The sequence below is a fragment of the Megalops cyprinoides genome, chromosome 16 (assembly GCF_013368585.1).
Source record: "Megalops cyprinoides isolate fMegCyp1 chromosome 16, fMegCyp1.pri, whole genome shotgun sequence".
NCBI lineage: Eukaryota > Metazoa > Chordata > Actinopteri > Elopiformes > Megalopidae > Megalops > Megalops cyprinoides.
In genome coordinates, this window is record NC_050598.1 from 12,454,799 (window position 1) to 12,473,259 (window position 18,461).

The following is an 18,461-nucleotide window of genomic DNA, read 5'->3' on the forward strand; positions in this document are numbered from 1 at the left end:
AGTGCCTGTTTTTTGATCACTTTATTAGACCGTAAACGCGAAGTTAAGTGTATTGTTGCATATTTGTTACAAAGAAGAGCAGTTCTGTAGTATATCAAGTTTATATATATTCCACAAATACTTCCCAAAGTGAGCATGAAAGAGGATCATTGTAGCTTATTGTTCATCTAATTAGCTAAAAAAGGTTTGTTTCCTGTGTTCCTTTTGTGTTTGGTGACAGAAATCTGCTGCCTTGATGGAATACCAAATCTTAGTGTGGATACATGTATGGAACTTATATATGGTACAAACCATGGACTACCTCTGACTGACTTGAAATGTGTCAGGGCCTGTGGTGGTAGTCATGATATTCATTATTACAGCCACTATGGGTTCTAGAGGGTTAGCCATAGCCCAGTTCCCGTCTTAGCCCTTTGTTAAAATGCACTGAATAGCATGGTGGCACACGTTACACACAATTCTGTGCGTTTCTTTTCATACTCATACATGTATTGTGAGTGTTTTTCTTACTCTTGTTGCACTGGGAATCATTGGACTTGGTCATGCTTGTTTCTCTCTTTACTGAGTGTGCCTTGTTGTGCTCTCCTGGTGAGGTGTCTCTGCTGTTTATCCTCGCTATTGGAGTACACCAAGGCTCTGTTTCTGGACCACTTCCATTTCATTCCTGCACTTGGTCCCTGGTTCCACCGATTCCTTTTTGTGCCTTTTTTCCATCATTGATTTTGTGATGTAGTTATTTTTTCAGTTAAATGCAGTAAGCACTTTAATTTGCTTCTGAAATTCAAAATGATAGTCCTAACACAAAAAAAAGGACTTCTTAGTTCTCAGAAAGTATTCCTTTTAACCGTGGTTGAAATGAAGTGATTCTGTCTGAAGGAGTGCAATTTTGTACTCTGTGCAAATGTATCATTAGCCGATTTGCTGTCTTTAATCTCATTGTGCCCAAAGTCATTTACGCTGGTTCTTTTGTATTTTAAAGCAGAGTGCTTATGAAGGGACCGAAACTGCTTAGCGGTTTTCCTCCATAAATACTTACTCGCAAGCAGAAGAAAATGAATTCTCCCTGTTGCAGGCCTCTGCCTGTACTCAGAGGTTCAGACACAACCACTATGAGTCAGTGGGGTCGTGGCAGCGATTAAACTATAGAGATTCAATTAGAGCTGCAGTTAGTGGCTGTCACTCTCCATTTTTACATATTCACAAATAATAATGGAACAAACTAATGTGGTGTCTTCATATCTGATGTTCCGTCAGTAATCAGGGCTTGCCACAGAAGCTAAATGTTATGTGTTTCCCTTGCGAACAAGGGACAGTTGAGTTTCAACAAGAAAAAGGGCACTAAATGATTCTCCTGACCAGAGAGTGATTAGAGCTTTTATCTGCACATGCTCAACCCATGCCCAGTATGAAAATCTCTCTCTATCCCCTCCATTTTCCCAGGTGGACAGTGCCATGTCCCTCATCCAGGCTGCCAAGAACTTGATGAACACGGTGGTTTCTACAGTGAAAGCATCTTACGTGGCCTCCACCAAGTACCAGAAGTCTCAGGGCATGCAGTCCCTCAACATGCCCGCCATCTCCTGGAAGATGAAGGCCCCCGAGAAGAAGCCTCTGGTAAAGCGCGAAAAGCACGATGACGGTCAGACCAACAAGGTGAAGCGGTCTTCCCAGAAGAAACACATCAACCCCGTGCAGGCCCTGAGCGAGTTCAAAGCGATGGATAGCATCTGAGCGAGCCCCCGCAGTCCTCTCCCCAGCTCCCCCAGTACTCTGAGAAACCGCTAACTGGAATGAAATATGCATAGAAAATGATATTTGTTTTGAAGTTTAGATGAGGCCTTTCCGTCTGTCAGAAACCATTTGAAAACATCCTCCATCCTCAGTAGGCATTATGTCTTTTTGATTTGCAGTGCAATGCAACTTATGTCCTATTTTTTCCCCCCCCAAACAGTGACATAGTGTGCAGTCTTCAAAAATACACTTAAATGTTATTGGATGCTCACCCTGTAAAAAAAAAAAAAAAAAAAAAAAAGGTTAAGAATTATGACTGGAAGTGAGTTTTTGGGGGAGGGGACCAGCTCTTTTTTTGTCATTTTCATTTAAATTAAGAAGTTACTTTTGCTTTTATTCACGACTTTTACTCACATTATGTTTCATTTGTGTATTTCAAACATTTTATCTTTTTTTTTCTTTCATGGGAGGCTTTATCTGATGTAGAGACCATATTCTGTTGTTATTTGCACAACAGTGGATTCCAGGCATATGCAAACTCTAAACTGCCTTATTTCCTTTTATGTAGTTATTATAGTACGTTTTGATGTGAAGCTATGTAACTTTTGTAGCCCAAAGCCCACGTTTCTAAAGTATATTTTGTGCCTGTAATAAACTGTAGCAAGTAGTTCTTTTTCTTGAATTTGCGACTGGTGAACCAGTAATGCTACGATGTTCTCATGAGGATTCAGATATTTTTAAAAGTGATTTTATTCGTAGTTTAAGCTGTGAATTCTTTCACTGAGAGTTCATTCCTTTCGAATCTTTGAGGTTTTTATACTTAGAACAAAAATAAGTTGAACGAAAATTCTCCATAATTACAGTTTTGGTAAAATAATCCAGACATTAGCACGCTTGCGTCCAGTACAGACAGGCATGTTAGGTGTCGCAAACCTTATATTTGTATACCTTGTTGAACATCCTCATCTAGAAACAAATGGAATAAAATGTTCTGCCTCTTGTTATTATAAAATATAGATGCTGTCATGGTTAACACCCACTTTGGGTCCAGGTTCTCACCTTAGGGTCAAATGAGACTCCCAAGGTGATATTGGGCACCAGTGGCAGTCAGATCAACCACCATGAACTCTCTGGCAAACACGCTAATTACGCTGTTAACATTCCTAATGCTTCCGTGATTGGATGGTCGTCAGTGACAAATCAGCTGGGAAAAAAAATACGCCTAGTATGTCTTTGACCATCTTAAAGCGCTCTAAGTGCTTTTTGTACTTTTTTCCCATTCATTCATTGAAAGCTTGCCATTAGAGCAGTAATTGCATTGTTTTGACCCTCTTTTGGGGAAAGACAGGGTTATTGAGAAGCAGAGGGTTGCAACTAGAGGTCTTTCCTCTTTCCTGAAATGAGAATGCGTAGCCTCATGTGGAAATTACATTTTTTTGCGGAATCAAGATAGGCTTTACTAAATAAAGATTTGACCTTTTGACATTTGTGATAACAGTGGAAAGTAAACTGGAAAGTTTTGTGGACCATTTTGACAAGGTATCCATACATAAGTGTGTCTATAAATGTATGGAGGAGTGGTACTGCTCTCATTTCACTGAAGTAATACCACCTCTAGTCCTGTCTGGAATACATTCTTTCACGACCATTAACTGTGGTATTGTGGGCCATGCAAGAGTGCTTGACAGAAATGGGTGAAAATTTCTCCTGATTTTGGTTTAATGTAATGGGTTCCTGCACATTACAGTGTGTTTTGGAAGTGGTTTGAGTACTTCTCATTTTTGGAATATTTTGTTCTTGCAAAAATGCGCTTACAGCGTCATCTGTAGCATTCTTTGCAGTGAGCATGCTGTAAGACTATGGTGTTTGACTTCATTCTGCACAGCGCTCTCTACATTTATGTACCTGCTTTGTTATGTATAAAAAACAAATAAAAACCCCCAAATCTCATGTCATTCTTTCTCGAACATTATAGCAGGGGACACTGCATAACCATGAACATTGGAATATTTGTGTGAAGGGATGTGAAAATTAAGAGTATTAATTAGTGGGCCACAAAATGCATTAGAACCACCAGAGGGAGCAATCAATATCAGTAGTCAGTGTAAAACCATTTATATGTTACATCATTCTGGCATTGCTGTGTTGCCTGAGAGATGCAGTGTCTTATGTTACGATTGTTTCGTAGCTACAATGCGCGTGCACCTTCATTTGCAGTTAAGAAAAGAACGTCATATGAATAGCCGTACCTGTGCCTCGAAGCATAGCCCAGACCATTTGCAATTACGCAAGTTATGTAACCATTCTCATGTATGTTCCAGTTGCACAATACTGGCTTGCAGTTAAACAATGCTCATTTAGTTATGGTGTGATTATGTGGCCTACTTAGCATATGTGACCGTATTTCCAAATGGAAATCTTGTTTAACCACATTACTGGAAACATCTGAAGACACGATCTCAGGATCTCAGAGATTACCTTTGCGCCTGCATTCCCTTACTAAGAAACAATTCTGACTGCACATACTCATATACTGTTAATACAATACAAATACAAATAATAATCCAAAAAAGATTCAAGCCTTTATCAGTGACATGATTTAAATTTGAATTACAATGCAGATGGTACATTGTATTCTGTTTTCTCATTAAAAGATGTTATGCATTTTTTTTTATCTACAAGTTGAACCCAGTCAATATTTAATCCACACATAGGTTTCCACATTTGGGCCTGAAAAAAAGCTGCTTCATTTTTTTAGTGCAAGACGTAGCAAGTAAAGCTGCACTTACATTAAGTAAATTTGTGTTTAGCCACTAAGGTCTGTCTGTGCAGTCAGTCTCCTTCACCAAACAACTTCCCGATGTGCTTTTCCACTGGCTCATCTTAAAATGTATTTCTATGACATTAAATACCTTGCGATAGCAGACTATTATTCATTTGACTAATTGCACAAAGAGCAACAGACAGTTCAAAGAAAGTGATAAGAAAAATAGTCAGGCCCTGTAGGTGGGTACTGTAAATTTGAGAGCAAATGTCTTTAGCGATGATATGCACAAAGGGACTCTAAAAATCAAATACCATACCGGACAATTACTGTAGTGCAGTGAATGATTTCCAAAAAGGATTTGCTGTTTGAATAATAACTGGAATAATGGAACATTATTTACCTTCTCCATTCGGTTGTATATTGTCGTAGGTGAACAGTAGATTCAGATACATTTAATGTCCTAACATAGCCTCCTACATGTCTACACTCCAAGGCAAATGCATCTTTCAAGTTTAATGCAAAACTGGCTTTGTCAGAGGATCACAAAATCTTGTTACCGTCAGAGAGGACAGTTTCACTGACAAGCTCAACACACAGTCAGATTTGCGGGTGCTAGCAGCTTTTATGAACTATGTAAATGTAGCATAAATCCTCCTTGTGAGCTGTGATGTGCTATAGGGGTTCTCTTTCATATATGACATGTTAGGTAGGGGTAGTCAATTTAGCAACTACTGCTCTATGCTTGTCATGTATTTTATACATGTATATATTTTTCACAATGTCCTTTGTTCACCTTTGTAACAAACAAGTTCTTCATGTGTACTTTAAACAATAATTACACTTAGTCGAAGGCTAAGATGGTACCCCAGTACTCTGTAACCCTCCAACACACACACACACACATAATGCAAACTGAAACCTTGTCTTTTCTTCACTAAAATCCATTTCTTACTGTAGGAAGTGAACTCAGAGTGCAGGTCTTGCTTTGATCTTGGAGCCTTACCTGCTTAGGGCCAGACAGACAGAGATCCTAGATACTGCAGGACAGCGCAAACTCCTGCTTGTTTTTCAGATGGCAAAAAAGTTTTTATCTTTTTTATACATATACAGATACACACATGTACACAGACAAACACATCTCCAAAGAAGCATCATCTTCATTAGGGTAGGCATAATACTGAACAGTCTGTCTCCAGGCAATGTTATTTACAAAGGACAACATCTGCATAGAGCAAGAGCCTATGGTCTGTCTCACTAAATACATTGTTTAATCCCTGTTGAGGCACTTTTCAGGATAGGAAATAAAGTAGTGCCACTTAATTGCTCAGAATGTAAATACACTGTAAAATCTGTGCTGAGTGCTTTGATGCAGTTTGTTAATTGATTTTAGTCAAGTTGTGATGAAACTTCAGCAAGCCCTCTGTAAGGCAAGTAAGTTAGTTTACTGTGCTTTCTGTAAGCAAATTATTCATGACCTTGAAAAGGTGGCTTAACAGATCTTCATCAGTTTCTTATGATGGCCAGAAGACACAGGAACACCAATGTCAAGACTACCTGTCAAAAAGTACCCATAATTGCTATGAAGTTGTGTGCAAACCTTTCAGAGGGGCCAATGGAAGTATCTACCGATAAAAATATTTTATGTGGAAGTGTGGCGAGTGAAACCACACAATGAGACTGTTGTTCAGACTGGCCTTTGGAGATTTTTTGTTTCTTCTTATAAACAAGAGGTCCTCTTTAGATCACTGGATTCAATGCTGGCAAACGTGCAAACAAGGCTCCCTCGCTTTACATTATAGGCCGGGCTTGAAGGAGCTCTCTAACGTCTCTGACACTGGATCGAAAAACATGCAAGAAAAAGGCCTTTGGAGAAAATCTGAGCCGACGTAGAAGGGAGGACTGCCTGGAACTCGCTGCGTAAACTGTCTCGCGCTGGGAATTTGTACTTTCTAGGCAGCTGTCACTTTCCATCTCATGTTCACATTCTGAAGGCAGTGCCCAGTTTTCAGACATTTTCGGCTATCTTGCCAACAAAAAAAAAAAGTTTTTTTTATTATTCATGGAACAAAAAACACCAGAACTGGCTGAAGCACTGCCCGTGATAAAGCGAGAGAGAGTACCTCCAGTGTGTCGGATGTGATGTGTTGTCCCCTGGCGTGCGTGACAGAGCTCTTCCTGAATGTCAGCAGTAATGACACTTATGTATATTGGGTGGCCGTGAAGCAGTGAGCTTTACTGCAGTCCTGGACGCAGGGGGGCCAGGCCTTTGGGGACACTGTATTGAGTACCGGAAGGCCATCAGAGGAAGTGAAGTAGTCATAAGTTATTGAATTGTATATTGTGCTTACAATGTCAGGTTTATGGTAGCACAGTAACCCACATATCATGTTTAATGGAAGTATTTTCCCTCCGGGAACTCAACTTGCTTTTTTTTGTGGAACTGTAATTAGTAATGTGGTATTGAGCTTTCAATCTTCCTTGCGTTTATCTCGTAAAGCTAAACTTTTCCCCCTGCCCCCACCTCCTCCTCCTCCTCCTCCTCCTCTTCGCCTGCTGTACATGGACTGTCGAGCAGAAGCATTACAGCAACTGCAGAGCTCCCTCAGCCAATCATTCAAAGCGGAATACCGATCCAGCGCCACTGGCTGCAACTGCACAACGTGGCAGCCAGACAGAGGATGCCAGGGATCTCAGCACTGAACAGTCACGGAAATAAATACACGTGAAAATTTGACTTGTGCGTTTCTGCTGGAACTTAATTAGCAATTCAGGCTGGTAATCTGTAGATCATGTGTGATTCGGTGGCTATATTTACATTTTTCTCGTGACGCGGGGTGATTGCTTGTGTTGTCTCTCTGTCTGTATTTCCCGAGCACCGTCTGCCCGAAAGTCAAATTCCTAGAAATGAAGTCATTTCGTCACACCCTTAATCCAGGGAGCTTTTGGCCGGGTGTGTTCAGCTGTGTCCTCTTCTATGGATTTCTCCCGCTCACACGGTATTGACTCGACGACCACTCTGCAGACATGTTATACTGTTCTTTAAAGAGGTGCTAAAGCAGTGGCAGGGAAGAAGTGATAATGACAGGAACATGTGATGGAAAAGGCACAGATCATAAGGTCCAAAACCTGAATGGGAGGCTTAAGGTGTGCTGCGGTGCCTGGCCTTTTGTTTTCCGCGTACCATAAAAGCCAGTGGCAGCCCTGCGTGCGCGGGCTTGTCACGAGACGATTTGTGAGCTGTAATTACATCTAAAATGCTTTTTAGCCGGCTCTGTAATTGACTTCCCTCTGTGATTTGCTGTCATTATGTTCCTCCCGGTGACATCACTTTGTCTTAATTCAGCTGCCCCGGATTGTTTGTGACTCTCGCGCCTGAGACATATCACCGCGGACGGACGCGTTTGATCGGCACGGCAACTGCCTTCAGTGTGCGCCCTATCACGTGTAGCCCTTCCGCCAGAATGCTCCGTTGGCTCTTTTTTTTGGCCCTTTAAAACTCGTCCCCCCTGTTTTGATTTATGTGGTTTAAAACACATCGCCAGAGTATCCCCCTGTTGGGCCATGTCAATGGAGCGTTTCCCTCTTTTACGATCTGTCGTATAGCACGGCCAGTCCCCCCCATCAGTCAGCTCATATGCACTCCAGAAGCCGACCCCCCCCCCCCCCCCCCATCTTCCCCCACCACCACCCCACCATTATCGGTTACAGTATTCTAATGAATGGCATCGCAGGGATGGGCCATCTGGTACCAAGGGCCTGATTCCTTGATTACCAGGGCCCTCGTTAAAGCGATTAATCCTGTCCATAAGGCCAATTAAGAGTGCGGTTTTGATGGGGCTGCCGAGGCAGAGGTGCACAGATGGGGTGGAGCTGGTGCATTAGTGACCACGTCCTTATCTCTCGCGCCGCTCCATCCCATTTCCTCATTATCCACCCTCCACTCCTGTGCTGCCTCGGGATTCCTCAACCCCTGCTTCTGTGCGGGATTATCTGGTTTTGTTGTTGCTTTTACCATACAGTCACACAGCTAGCTGGAGGATTGCTTAGGTGTCTAAATCTTTTATTTCCGTGGCAAGGCATCTGCGCAGTGTTTGGGTACCAGGGAACTTTTCTGAGCTCAGGATAAATTTGGGGCAAATTTGTAGGGAGGTCACACCCTGGATTCTACCGGGCCGAAGCATTTTATTCATGCCTTCATTGCACTAAATGGGGAAGAAGGGAGAATTTTGCCAAGAGCCCCAGGGGACATAAATTGTAGTTACTGTGGGTATGCTTCCTTCACAATTTGATGACTTTTTTATTATTTTAGCATCCTTTATAATAGCTTTAGGTACCCTTGCAAAAAAGACAGGAGCAGAACATTTAGTGAAGGTTTCTAGATGATTTTCACATGGCTTGTGGAACATTAACATATAAAAAGCCAATGACAGGTTTTTTACCCCCCATGTTATTAACCTAGCTTGAATGGTTCACATGTTACAGTTAATGATGTTCAATCTGCACCACAGAATGAAAATTCAATGCACATAAATGGAAATGGTTTATTTTCCATCCCTCATTAATTGTTCATTTCAAAATACGTCACAGCGAGCCGAGCACCGTGTCCGATTATCTCGCGGCGACTACAGTAATCAAGTGTTGGAAACTGAGATGTGAACATTCAATTTCCATCATTTCTCTATCGGCATATTGATCTGTGTGGGTCAGGGGGAGTTAATATCGAGTGTCCTGCCATTGCCTCTCCCTCACTGCAGTGCGCGGTGTGTCTGCATGATTGTTTTGTTACCGGGTGACCTTTTACACCGTGCGCCTCTACCAGTAGCTGTTTAATCTCAAAGTCTCGAGTCATGCAAAGGGACAATTTGCCCTTTGTCCTCTGTGGAACACAGAACAAACCATGCCTTTTTCTGTGGACAGAGCAAGCCTTCGATTAAGGTTTCACAAAGGAATGTAAAAAAAAAAAAAAAAAAAAACTCTTTCATCATGTATCCGCACAGTACTGAGAAGCCCTTTAGAATAATATCACACATTATTTCTTTTTTTTTTTTACACGAGTGAGTAAAGATGAGATTTACTGCACTTGTGACTAATTTAACCTAATGGAACATAAAGATAAATGTTCAACTTTTCCCCCGTGCTACCCCTTCCCTGATCAGCAGTCTCCAAAAAGATGCATTATCTTCAGTACGCTGGCTCACAAGCCAAAGTGTCTGCCGGCATGATATTAGCGCTATTTTTCCCGGGGGCAAAAGAATGAGAGGAAGAACATAACTGCTGTGTATTTGCCACAGGAAATGAGTGAAACAAGAGGCCGGCTGATAAAAACGAGAGTTTGAGGTTGGTAGACGTCAGAGCACAACAGAGGCGGAAAAGCATTTCCTAGTCTCGTATGATTTTACATAGGCTTCACACAAGGCCAGGGAAATTGAATCGTAAAACTCGTCCTCGGTGCTGGGAGGATGATAAAAACAGTGCAGCGACACAGATTGAGTTTAAGTGGTTACAGTAATGATCTGACTGTCTTTGTTCCCCTCCAGAGAAAATGCGCCAGAACACGAAGGAGCATTCACACGATTCACAGAAACACTTGTTCTGGAGATGATGCCTTGGAAACAGGCAAACCCAAAATGTGGAGGGATCCATTGTGTATTGCATTGTTTGCATCCATCAGGTATTTTCACAACTTTTAACATTATTTTTTTTTTTACAGTGCCCAAGAATACCAAGAAACGTGTTAAATTGTTTGACTTTTGTTAATCGCGGTCCAGAAAGATCAGCTATTTAAAGGAGTCTTCAAAATGAATATCTAATTTATTCAAGGACCTTTGGCAACCTAAACAATAGTAAGGGTTCTGAGTAGAGGGAGTGGCAAAGGGAGACTGTGATAGAATGACATACCCAGACCATCCTTGCATTCTCATGAAAGAGCAGGACATATGAAGAAATACAGCAAAGCCACAAACACTCATAATTAATGTGAGTCATTTCCTGCTCCTTATTCAGGGACATTTGGATGGAACATTAAACTTCTGTTTGAAATGGTGTTATGTATTACCAAAAATTTGAATGAAAACACTTGGAAGTTTAATTATCACTGGGTCTCACAGAAGGAGGCTATTTTTTCACTTCCCTCCTTCCTGCCAGGCCTCTAATGCCAGTTTGGACTGCCCATGCCCAATGATGACTGTGACTGGGTGCAGCAGACAGACACTGATTGAGTAAATCTAAGTAAAACTTGAGAAAATTATTACATAAAGAAACTAATCACACTCATTCATTAAGACCTGATATTATTGCGAGGCAAATAAGTGGTAGATTTGATACCTCCCAAGATACACAAAATGGTTGCTAGGGATCAGAATGAATCACAGGTTTCAGCAAGGGCTCACAGACTTTGTGCAGCACCCGAACGTGGGGACAGGAAGAGCTTCCCCAGTGGTTCCTTGCACATGGCAGGGTATCAGACGAACTCGCCAACCCCGTCCCTCCACACTCCGTCAGGGTTAACTGGCACAGCAATATCAGGTTTTTACACCACCTCTAAATCAACGCCACCATAATGCTCTCACCCAGTGGGCAATAACTTATAGTGTTTATTACACCCTGTCCCCCAGCATACACAGACCTCTCCCCTGTGTACTTTCTAATTAGTTACAGTCAGGTACAATTCAGTCCTGCCATCTGAAAGAGATTAGCCCGCTATGCCAGCGTGTACCCAACTGAAGAGTGTCATCCCTTCACCCCTGTCATTGTGTTTTCTCTGGACGGGGGAACAGGATGGCCCTGCTGGCACCGTGAGGGAGGGAAGCAGCTCTTTTGGCTCCTCCGCGCGCCTGGCAACCGGCGTCGCCTTTTCCAGAAGATTCCCCAGCGAGCTCCATCCTGGCTTTGGTGTTCCGCTGCGCCTCTGCCAGGGCTGCACTCCACAGCGGAACAGGCAGAGCTGTAGTCTGACTCTTGGCCTAATTAGCCACCTATCACTGAGTGCATTTGCGAAATCATCACCGGCCTTACCTATAAAGAACACCAATAAAAATAAGCAGCTCACCGATGGATGCCTTTAAAGCCCATATGTAAAGTAGGAGAGAGTGGAGTACATTAAGTGATTGTAGTGTATTTCGCCTGACATTTATGCTATGAAGAGGGAAAAAAAAGAAGGCCACACCACCCTCCCCCCACCACACACACATACACACATGCTGCAAACGAGTGCACATTTCAACTTGCATACCGCAAACCACCACTTTACCCTCCACCCACTCACTGTGAAACCTCAAACTGTGGTGACTTCCGTGCTGTCTGCATAAAAATAATCCCATATGTTTTTATATGTCTCCAGATCTTTTTCGAAGCCAATCAGTGTCTCACATACTTTTAAAGGCAAATGAGAGACATTCCTCATGAATATCTGTACTCATTCGTACCAATGCTAGTAAATATGCTAGGTATCAAACAATTAGCAGATCTGTCATGGGCTTGCTAACTAAATAGCAGTCTGGTCTTCCTGGCTGCATGAGTCCTCGGTTCATTAGCTGAGAAAGCTGGCAGTGGAAAACACTTTTTTTTTTTTTTTTATTAAAAGTTAATCATTTAAATGCTCTTGGAAGCACAATTAACAATGTTACCAAAATGCTTTGTTTATAATATTTTGGCTCTTTTCATCTTTGTGCCATTACTGCAACTGGTTGGTCTCATTCAGGTTATGTAAAAATGTGTCACTGATTACATTCTCTTGTGATAGTTACAGACGCACCAGAACATTTAAACTTATGTAAATTACCCAGAATTAGTTCAGAATTTTGCAATCTCTTTTCTACCTTTGAAACTCACCATAATTGTCTAAAAAGAGAACATTACTTAACTTTGAATATGGACAAATATCATTTTATGGTGACATGTCACTGTAACAATGTAGAATGGGAATAAATACCAAAGTATAGAATGTGGAAAAATCATTCTAGCATTGTAAAAGCATGAGAGGCACATTTAGCTTACATTTTTCAGTTTCTTCATGACTTGATAAAATGATACATAAGTTCTAGATAAAGAGAAGAGCAACAATGCTAGTTCTAGGGCTGAAATTAATTGAAGAAAAGCTTAGTTAAAGGAGGCTGAGGGGTATTTGACTGAAGTATATACAATTTTAAAGGTAGACTATGGAAGTTTTCAAGCAAAGTTGTAGGAGCAGATCCAAAGGGCATATTTGGAAGTTAGCTGAAAGTAAATTTCACACTGACACTACAAAGCACGTCCTCCCAAAGACAGAAATACATGGTAAAACATGTTGTCATCTGTTGTGGAGTCAGAAACCAGGATCATAAGAGACTTAACTCAACTTGAGATAGTTGCACTGCTGATCATAGGGAAATTATAAACTAGGATGGGCCAATAGTATGTTTTGAGAAATTTAAAACACTCCAAGAAGGCATCAAGGCAGACAAATACATGTCCACATTTCAGCAACAATCATTGTAAAATCATTCCACTCTGCTTGAAAAAGGAATTAAATAAAGTGTTATTTTTGCACATCAAATGATCTTCTATTTAATGTGCAACACATAAATAATAAACTATGTAAACAATTTGCTCACATACTTACAAAGCTTTTAACTGCATGCTGTGATCTGGATTTCATATCAGAATATATGAAATATGGATCAAGACAGATTAATGTTCCGATAAGATATTTGAGAAAGTAAAAGTCATAACAGTCAGCAGGCCTCAAGATTCAGCTGATTCCTGCACAGAGCAGAAAAGTACAGTATATTTATTTCTGAACTACCGCCTCTCAGCTGTATCAGAAAATTGCTTTGCTCTGTATTTACAGCTATGGTTTCTGTCTCCGGCTGTTCATGGTTCTCAACGGTCAGGTTTATCAGATTCACTATGTAATTATATTTCTCAATCATCCATTTAAAATATAACTTGAAGAGCTGAAAGAGGCTCATAACCCCCCGCCCCTCCCCAACATTCAGTAAGCCTGTGCATATTTTTACCGCTCATATATAGGAGCAAGAGAGAAAAATGTACAGTAGTATTTTAATGGCGGAAGCGGGTACAGTTAGAAGACAGGCCCTCGTTTTAAAGTGGGGTCTTGTAAATAAGCAGATGTAAAATGTTATTGGTCTGAGAGATCTGCCTCCGAGTCATTCTCCACACACTTTTCATTAGGAGGAGTGGAGGTGTCCCGTTCGGCTTGCAGGTGGGGAATTTACTAGTTGTGTGTATTTCATTTTTAATGAGCTGAGGGCCCGGAAGGAAGAAATGAAATTAGCACAATGAAGTACAACTGCCCTTCCCCTGCCACGCGTGCTGCAGCGTGACTAACACCGGTTTTATTTGGGATCCTGGCGAAGGTGATTTACGCCCAGCCCCCCTTCCTCTTTCCACAATAAAAGGCCACCGCTGTTACAAATGGATTTGATTTCCTGCCATAATTTTAGGAGTGACCCCTTTGACTACCTTTCTTTCCTTGGCCTTGTGTCCTTCTCGGCACTTGTACTCCCAACAAACACTGATTCTTTTTTTTTTTTTTTTATCTATATATTAAATCTATATATTATTTGAAAATCAAAGGTTTGTTCAGATCGGGTTGCCCTCAGTTGCCTAGCACCTCTGATGTGCAGTTGTAATTTTTACTTTTTTTTTCCCTTGTCAGGGAAGAGGAAGTGCAGCAGTCTGGTACGTGGGTGCTGGTCGAGGAGAGGAGAGAGGAGAGGAGCGCGGGCAGAGTGACATGACGAACTGCCTTCCTGTCGTCATACCGCATATTATTCCCATCCTCCCCACACACACACACACACACACACACACACACACACGCGCGCGCATGCCACCCCGTCCTTTGCGGCACGTCATCCCCCGAGTCGCAGGCTCCCCGATCCTCGGAGCGAGCGGATGAACGTGAAGGCGGGAAGACGCCTAAACCACGCCGAACGGGAAATATGCTGAGTTAATCAACCCTTCATTTAGACGGAACCATTTGTGTGGGCCGACTTAATTAAAAGTGATGTTAAATAATTTCTCAGCCTGATGGAGCCGTGAACTCTGCCCCCTTTTACAAAGGGGCAAATTATTCTCGTCACTAGGCGATTTCAATCACGAGCGCTCGAAAAAGAAAAAAAAAAAGCAGCGGCTTTTTCTCAGAAATTCTTTTTCGCAGAAAGAAAAGTGTTTTGTAGATTTCCCGTAGATTGATTCTGACTGTTTTTTTTTTTTTAAATGTCGTTCCTCGGGGCTTTGAATGAAATCAGTGTGAATCAATCAATGTGAACTGTAAATCAGTGTGACTGTCACCGGTGTGGATTTTATGAAGGACACAAAGTGTGCAAATAATGGGGTCGTCCCACATTTATCCAAGGTGGAGTGAGGGGCGTGTGGGACCCTGGGAGAGGTCGATATGAGAGCGAAATGAGTCTGGATAAAGCTTTTTAATGACCACAGGAGAGCTTTAGCTTGTCACACTGTCTCTGAGCCTACAATCAATCATCGGCGTATTACTATGTCAGGGTCAGGAGTATGTGAAAACACTGGGTTTTAGAGTCAGCCAAAGAGATCTGCTAGGGTGTAGATGCATGGCCTTTCACACAGGCACCCACATAGTTCTATTGTCTGTGCCCCGACTCTTACCGCCAGGTTCAGTCTACTCCTTAATCTCAACACTGTGCTCAGTCTGTCCATCTCTCTCGGCATGGTGTTTAGTCTGTCTGTCATTCTCAGCACTGTGCTCAGCCTGTCCCTTGATCTCAGTACTGTGTTCAGTCTGTCTGTAACTCTCAGTACTGTGTTCAGTCTGTCTGTAACTCTCAGTACTGTGTTCAGTCTGTCTGTAATTCTCAGTGCTGTGCTCACCCTGTCCCTTGATCTCAGTGTTCAGTCTGACTGTGGCTCTCAGCACTGTTCTCAGTCTCTTTGTCACTATCAGTGCAGTACTTAGAAATGGTGAAAACAACAGAGAGTGCAACAAAGGGCTAGAGGAGGTGAAATAAGCAGCTGGCAGTGCTGTATTAAATAACGCTTTTCTGCGAATCAGCTTCTCGCTCTTGGCTGTGTGTTTGCCTAGATGCTCTCCAAATGGACGGTCAAGACTATTAATGAACTCTTTGAGCAGTTTTTCCCCATTACACATTATCCACAATAACAAAAGCTAATGGCTCAAAAACTGAATTTGTAAACAGTTATTACCCTGGCAGGCACAGGCATACTGCATTAGCAAGATGGAGAATGAATATTTTCATTTTAAATGGTTTTGCCCAGAAGATTGCAGCGACGGATTTTCCTCTGATCCAGTGGAGACATTTAACTTTTTTTAAATGCATAATTTGCCAATCTCTGTTCCAAAAACCAAGCTTTACAAAACTCTAAGCTCATTGTATATGTTTGTGCACAAAATGCAGAATTCATTGCGAAAACCTCACAGATACCTCCTTAAATGCAGTTACATTGCTTGGAAGTAGCTTTCAAATGTTAATATCTTTTGTACTAAAACACTTATGTCAAATTAATTTCGCTCTGGCACACTGTTATGAGCGACCTTCTAACTGTTAGAATACAATGAATTGTTACCCATAATCCTTTGCACCTTTCATGTCCAGTGAGGGTACTGCAGTGGAAAGCAGATCTGGGTGGAATGGGTGAAAGATGTTACCTTGAAATACTGTACAGAAAAAAATGATAACGATCCCAATGACTCAGTCAGTTGTTTCTAATCCATTAACCATATTCAGGAGCTATACCTCCTCAGCGCCTCTTGAAAATAACATGAATTACAGGAATATCACGCACTCATTGGTACAAAAGTATGACTTCAATGTCTTTGATATGATTAACGTGCCAACATGATCATTGATTTGTGATTTTTTTCTTTTGTAACTCTAATTTGAAAGAGTGTTCAATACACCAACGTGTCCACCTATTTGAAATTTTCAAGCCTGCTATTTTCCAGGAGTGGTCACTTTTTCATCCCATGATACATTTCTTTTTTTTTTTTGGTCATGGATGTATTCCCACTGTGAAGCCTTCTGTGACAACCTGAATACCCGTCAACCAAATACAAATGGTCAACAAATACAAAATGGATTTATTGAACAATTTGAGTATTATACATAGCAGTGCTACATTTTTACAACTGCTCCTAAAACCAAATTAAATGAAAATCAGCTTTATTGTCATTTATATGCTGAAGCATGGGCAGAGCATTTGAGATGACTGGGGTATTCTGGCGTACACATTTTTAGTAATTTTGAGCTGTCAGGTCTTCTAGCAGTCTGTGTTTGTCAGAGTTTCATCCCTTATGAAACACATGAAAGAGTAGTTATGTGTAATATATACAGTGCCAGTCAAATTTTGGACACACCTGATTAAGACAATGGGAAACATGCATTCAAAGACATTTTAATCTGAGGACTTGCTTTAAATGCTTGATATTTGCTTCCTAGGAAAATATAAATAGTGAAGTTGATGCCTATGTATGAATTTCTTCTCTCTAATTTAAAAAAAATATATATATATATTTTGGCTACTTTGAAGAATCTAAAATATAAGGTAGTTTTGATTTGTTTAACACTTTTTGGTCACTGCATAATTCCACTTGTGTTATTTCATCTTTGACATCATTCCTATTTTTCTAAAACATTGAAAATAGTAAAAATAAAGAAAAACCCTCCTATGAGTAGGTGTGTCTAAGCTTTTGACTGGTACTGTATGTAACAATGTCAAACCTGTACTCTGTACAGTGTAATATATAGACTTTATGTAAATGAGTATATTATCATTTATATTATAATTTGTAACACAATGCTGCTTGAGTGGATAAGATTAAAACTTACTCAAAAAGAAATGTATGATTAAGGTTTGAATCATTCTTCTGTCTGTAGAATATAGACATCACTGTTAACGGTAAATTTCTATTTAGATATTAAATAAGTATAACACATGATAAGTGTCTGATATCAACAACAAAAACAGAAAAACTCATGCTTGTTCTATAACTTGATATTTTATATAACTTGCCATTCAATATTAAATCACTGTTCAAAGAATGACGCAATTTAAAGACACCATTACCTGCCCTCATCTTATGTTCATCAAGTAAAACAATTCATTCAAAAATGTTGGAACCGTTTGAATGCCCCTACTGTCATGCATAGGTACTGTGGAACTCCCGCTTTCAGTAATTTGCCTGGACTGGCCTGAACTGATTGGGACCCTGGAACTGGGATGGGAACAGTGCCTGAAGCATGCATTACCGTGTGCAGTACAGTAGATGTGATGGTATGCCCACTTCAGTTGAGTTTGCACTGCCTGATGGGAACACAGGCTGTTCCACCCGAGCTTCTTAATTGGCGCAGTGTTGTTTGCCAGGGGCTGTCTGATTGGTTAATTGACCTGAAGAATATGTGACCGGAGGACTCCTTTTTCCATTGTGTGGTCAATCAGTCGATTAACTTTCCAGGGCGAGAATCAGGGGTCATAAATGTAAATGAGTGAGCATGCCCCCTTCTCTGTCTTTTTTTTAAAAATCTCTTCTCATCTCTCAACACAAGTCTTTGAGCAGCCGAGATGAATGATTGTTACATTACACAGAGGTGCATTCTGCATTATACTTCTCTTGCTTACTTGAACACACTGTACCCTAACAGTTAACGACTGGGAACATATAATTGCATTAAAAGTGAGTCAAATGGTGTTGCCTTCCTCCATTAGTCAGCCATGACTCACTTGAGCAAATGCTAAGTTGTAGAAGGCTTTTTTTGATATGGTAGTATATTTCTAGATATTTACCTTTAAACATGTCTGAAGTCAGAAATCTAAAGTACATTGCTATGCATTAAAGAATATATATATAAAGTATGGCTGAAAGTCATGCTGCCTTGTATGTGTCACAGCAATGGTTTTTATCAGAAAAAAATTCTATTCATTTGACCCAATGGAGTCCACGGTGCAAAAGCATGAGCCTGAGCTG

The 18,461-nt window shown here is 41.0% G+C and overlaps 1 protein-coding gene across 1 annotated transcript in view; it reads left to right on the plus strand.

Annotated features, from left to right (window-relative positions):
• ctnna1 (catenin (cadherin-associated protein), alpha 1) overlaps positions 1-2,258 on the plus strand; it is a 118,391-nt gene extending 116,133 nt beyond the window's left edge. The window contains exon 18 of the mRNA XM_036549126.1: positions 1,441-2,258. Coding sequence (XP_036405019.1) covers positions 1,441-1,731 — 291 coding nt within the window. The 3' untranslated portion in view covers positions 1,732-2,258. The remainder of the gene's footprint in view (positions 1-1,440) is intronic.
• The last annotated feature ends 16,203 nt before the right edge of the window (positions 2,259-18,461 follow it).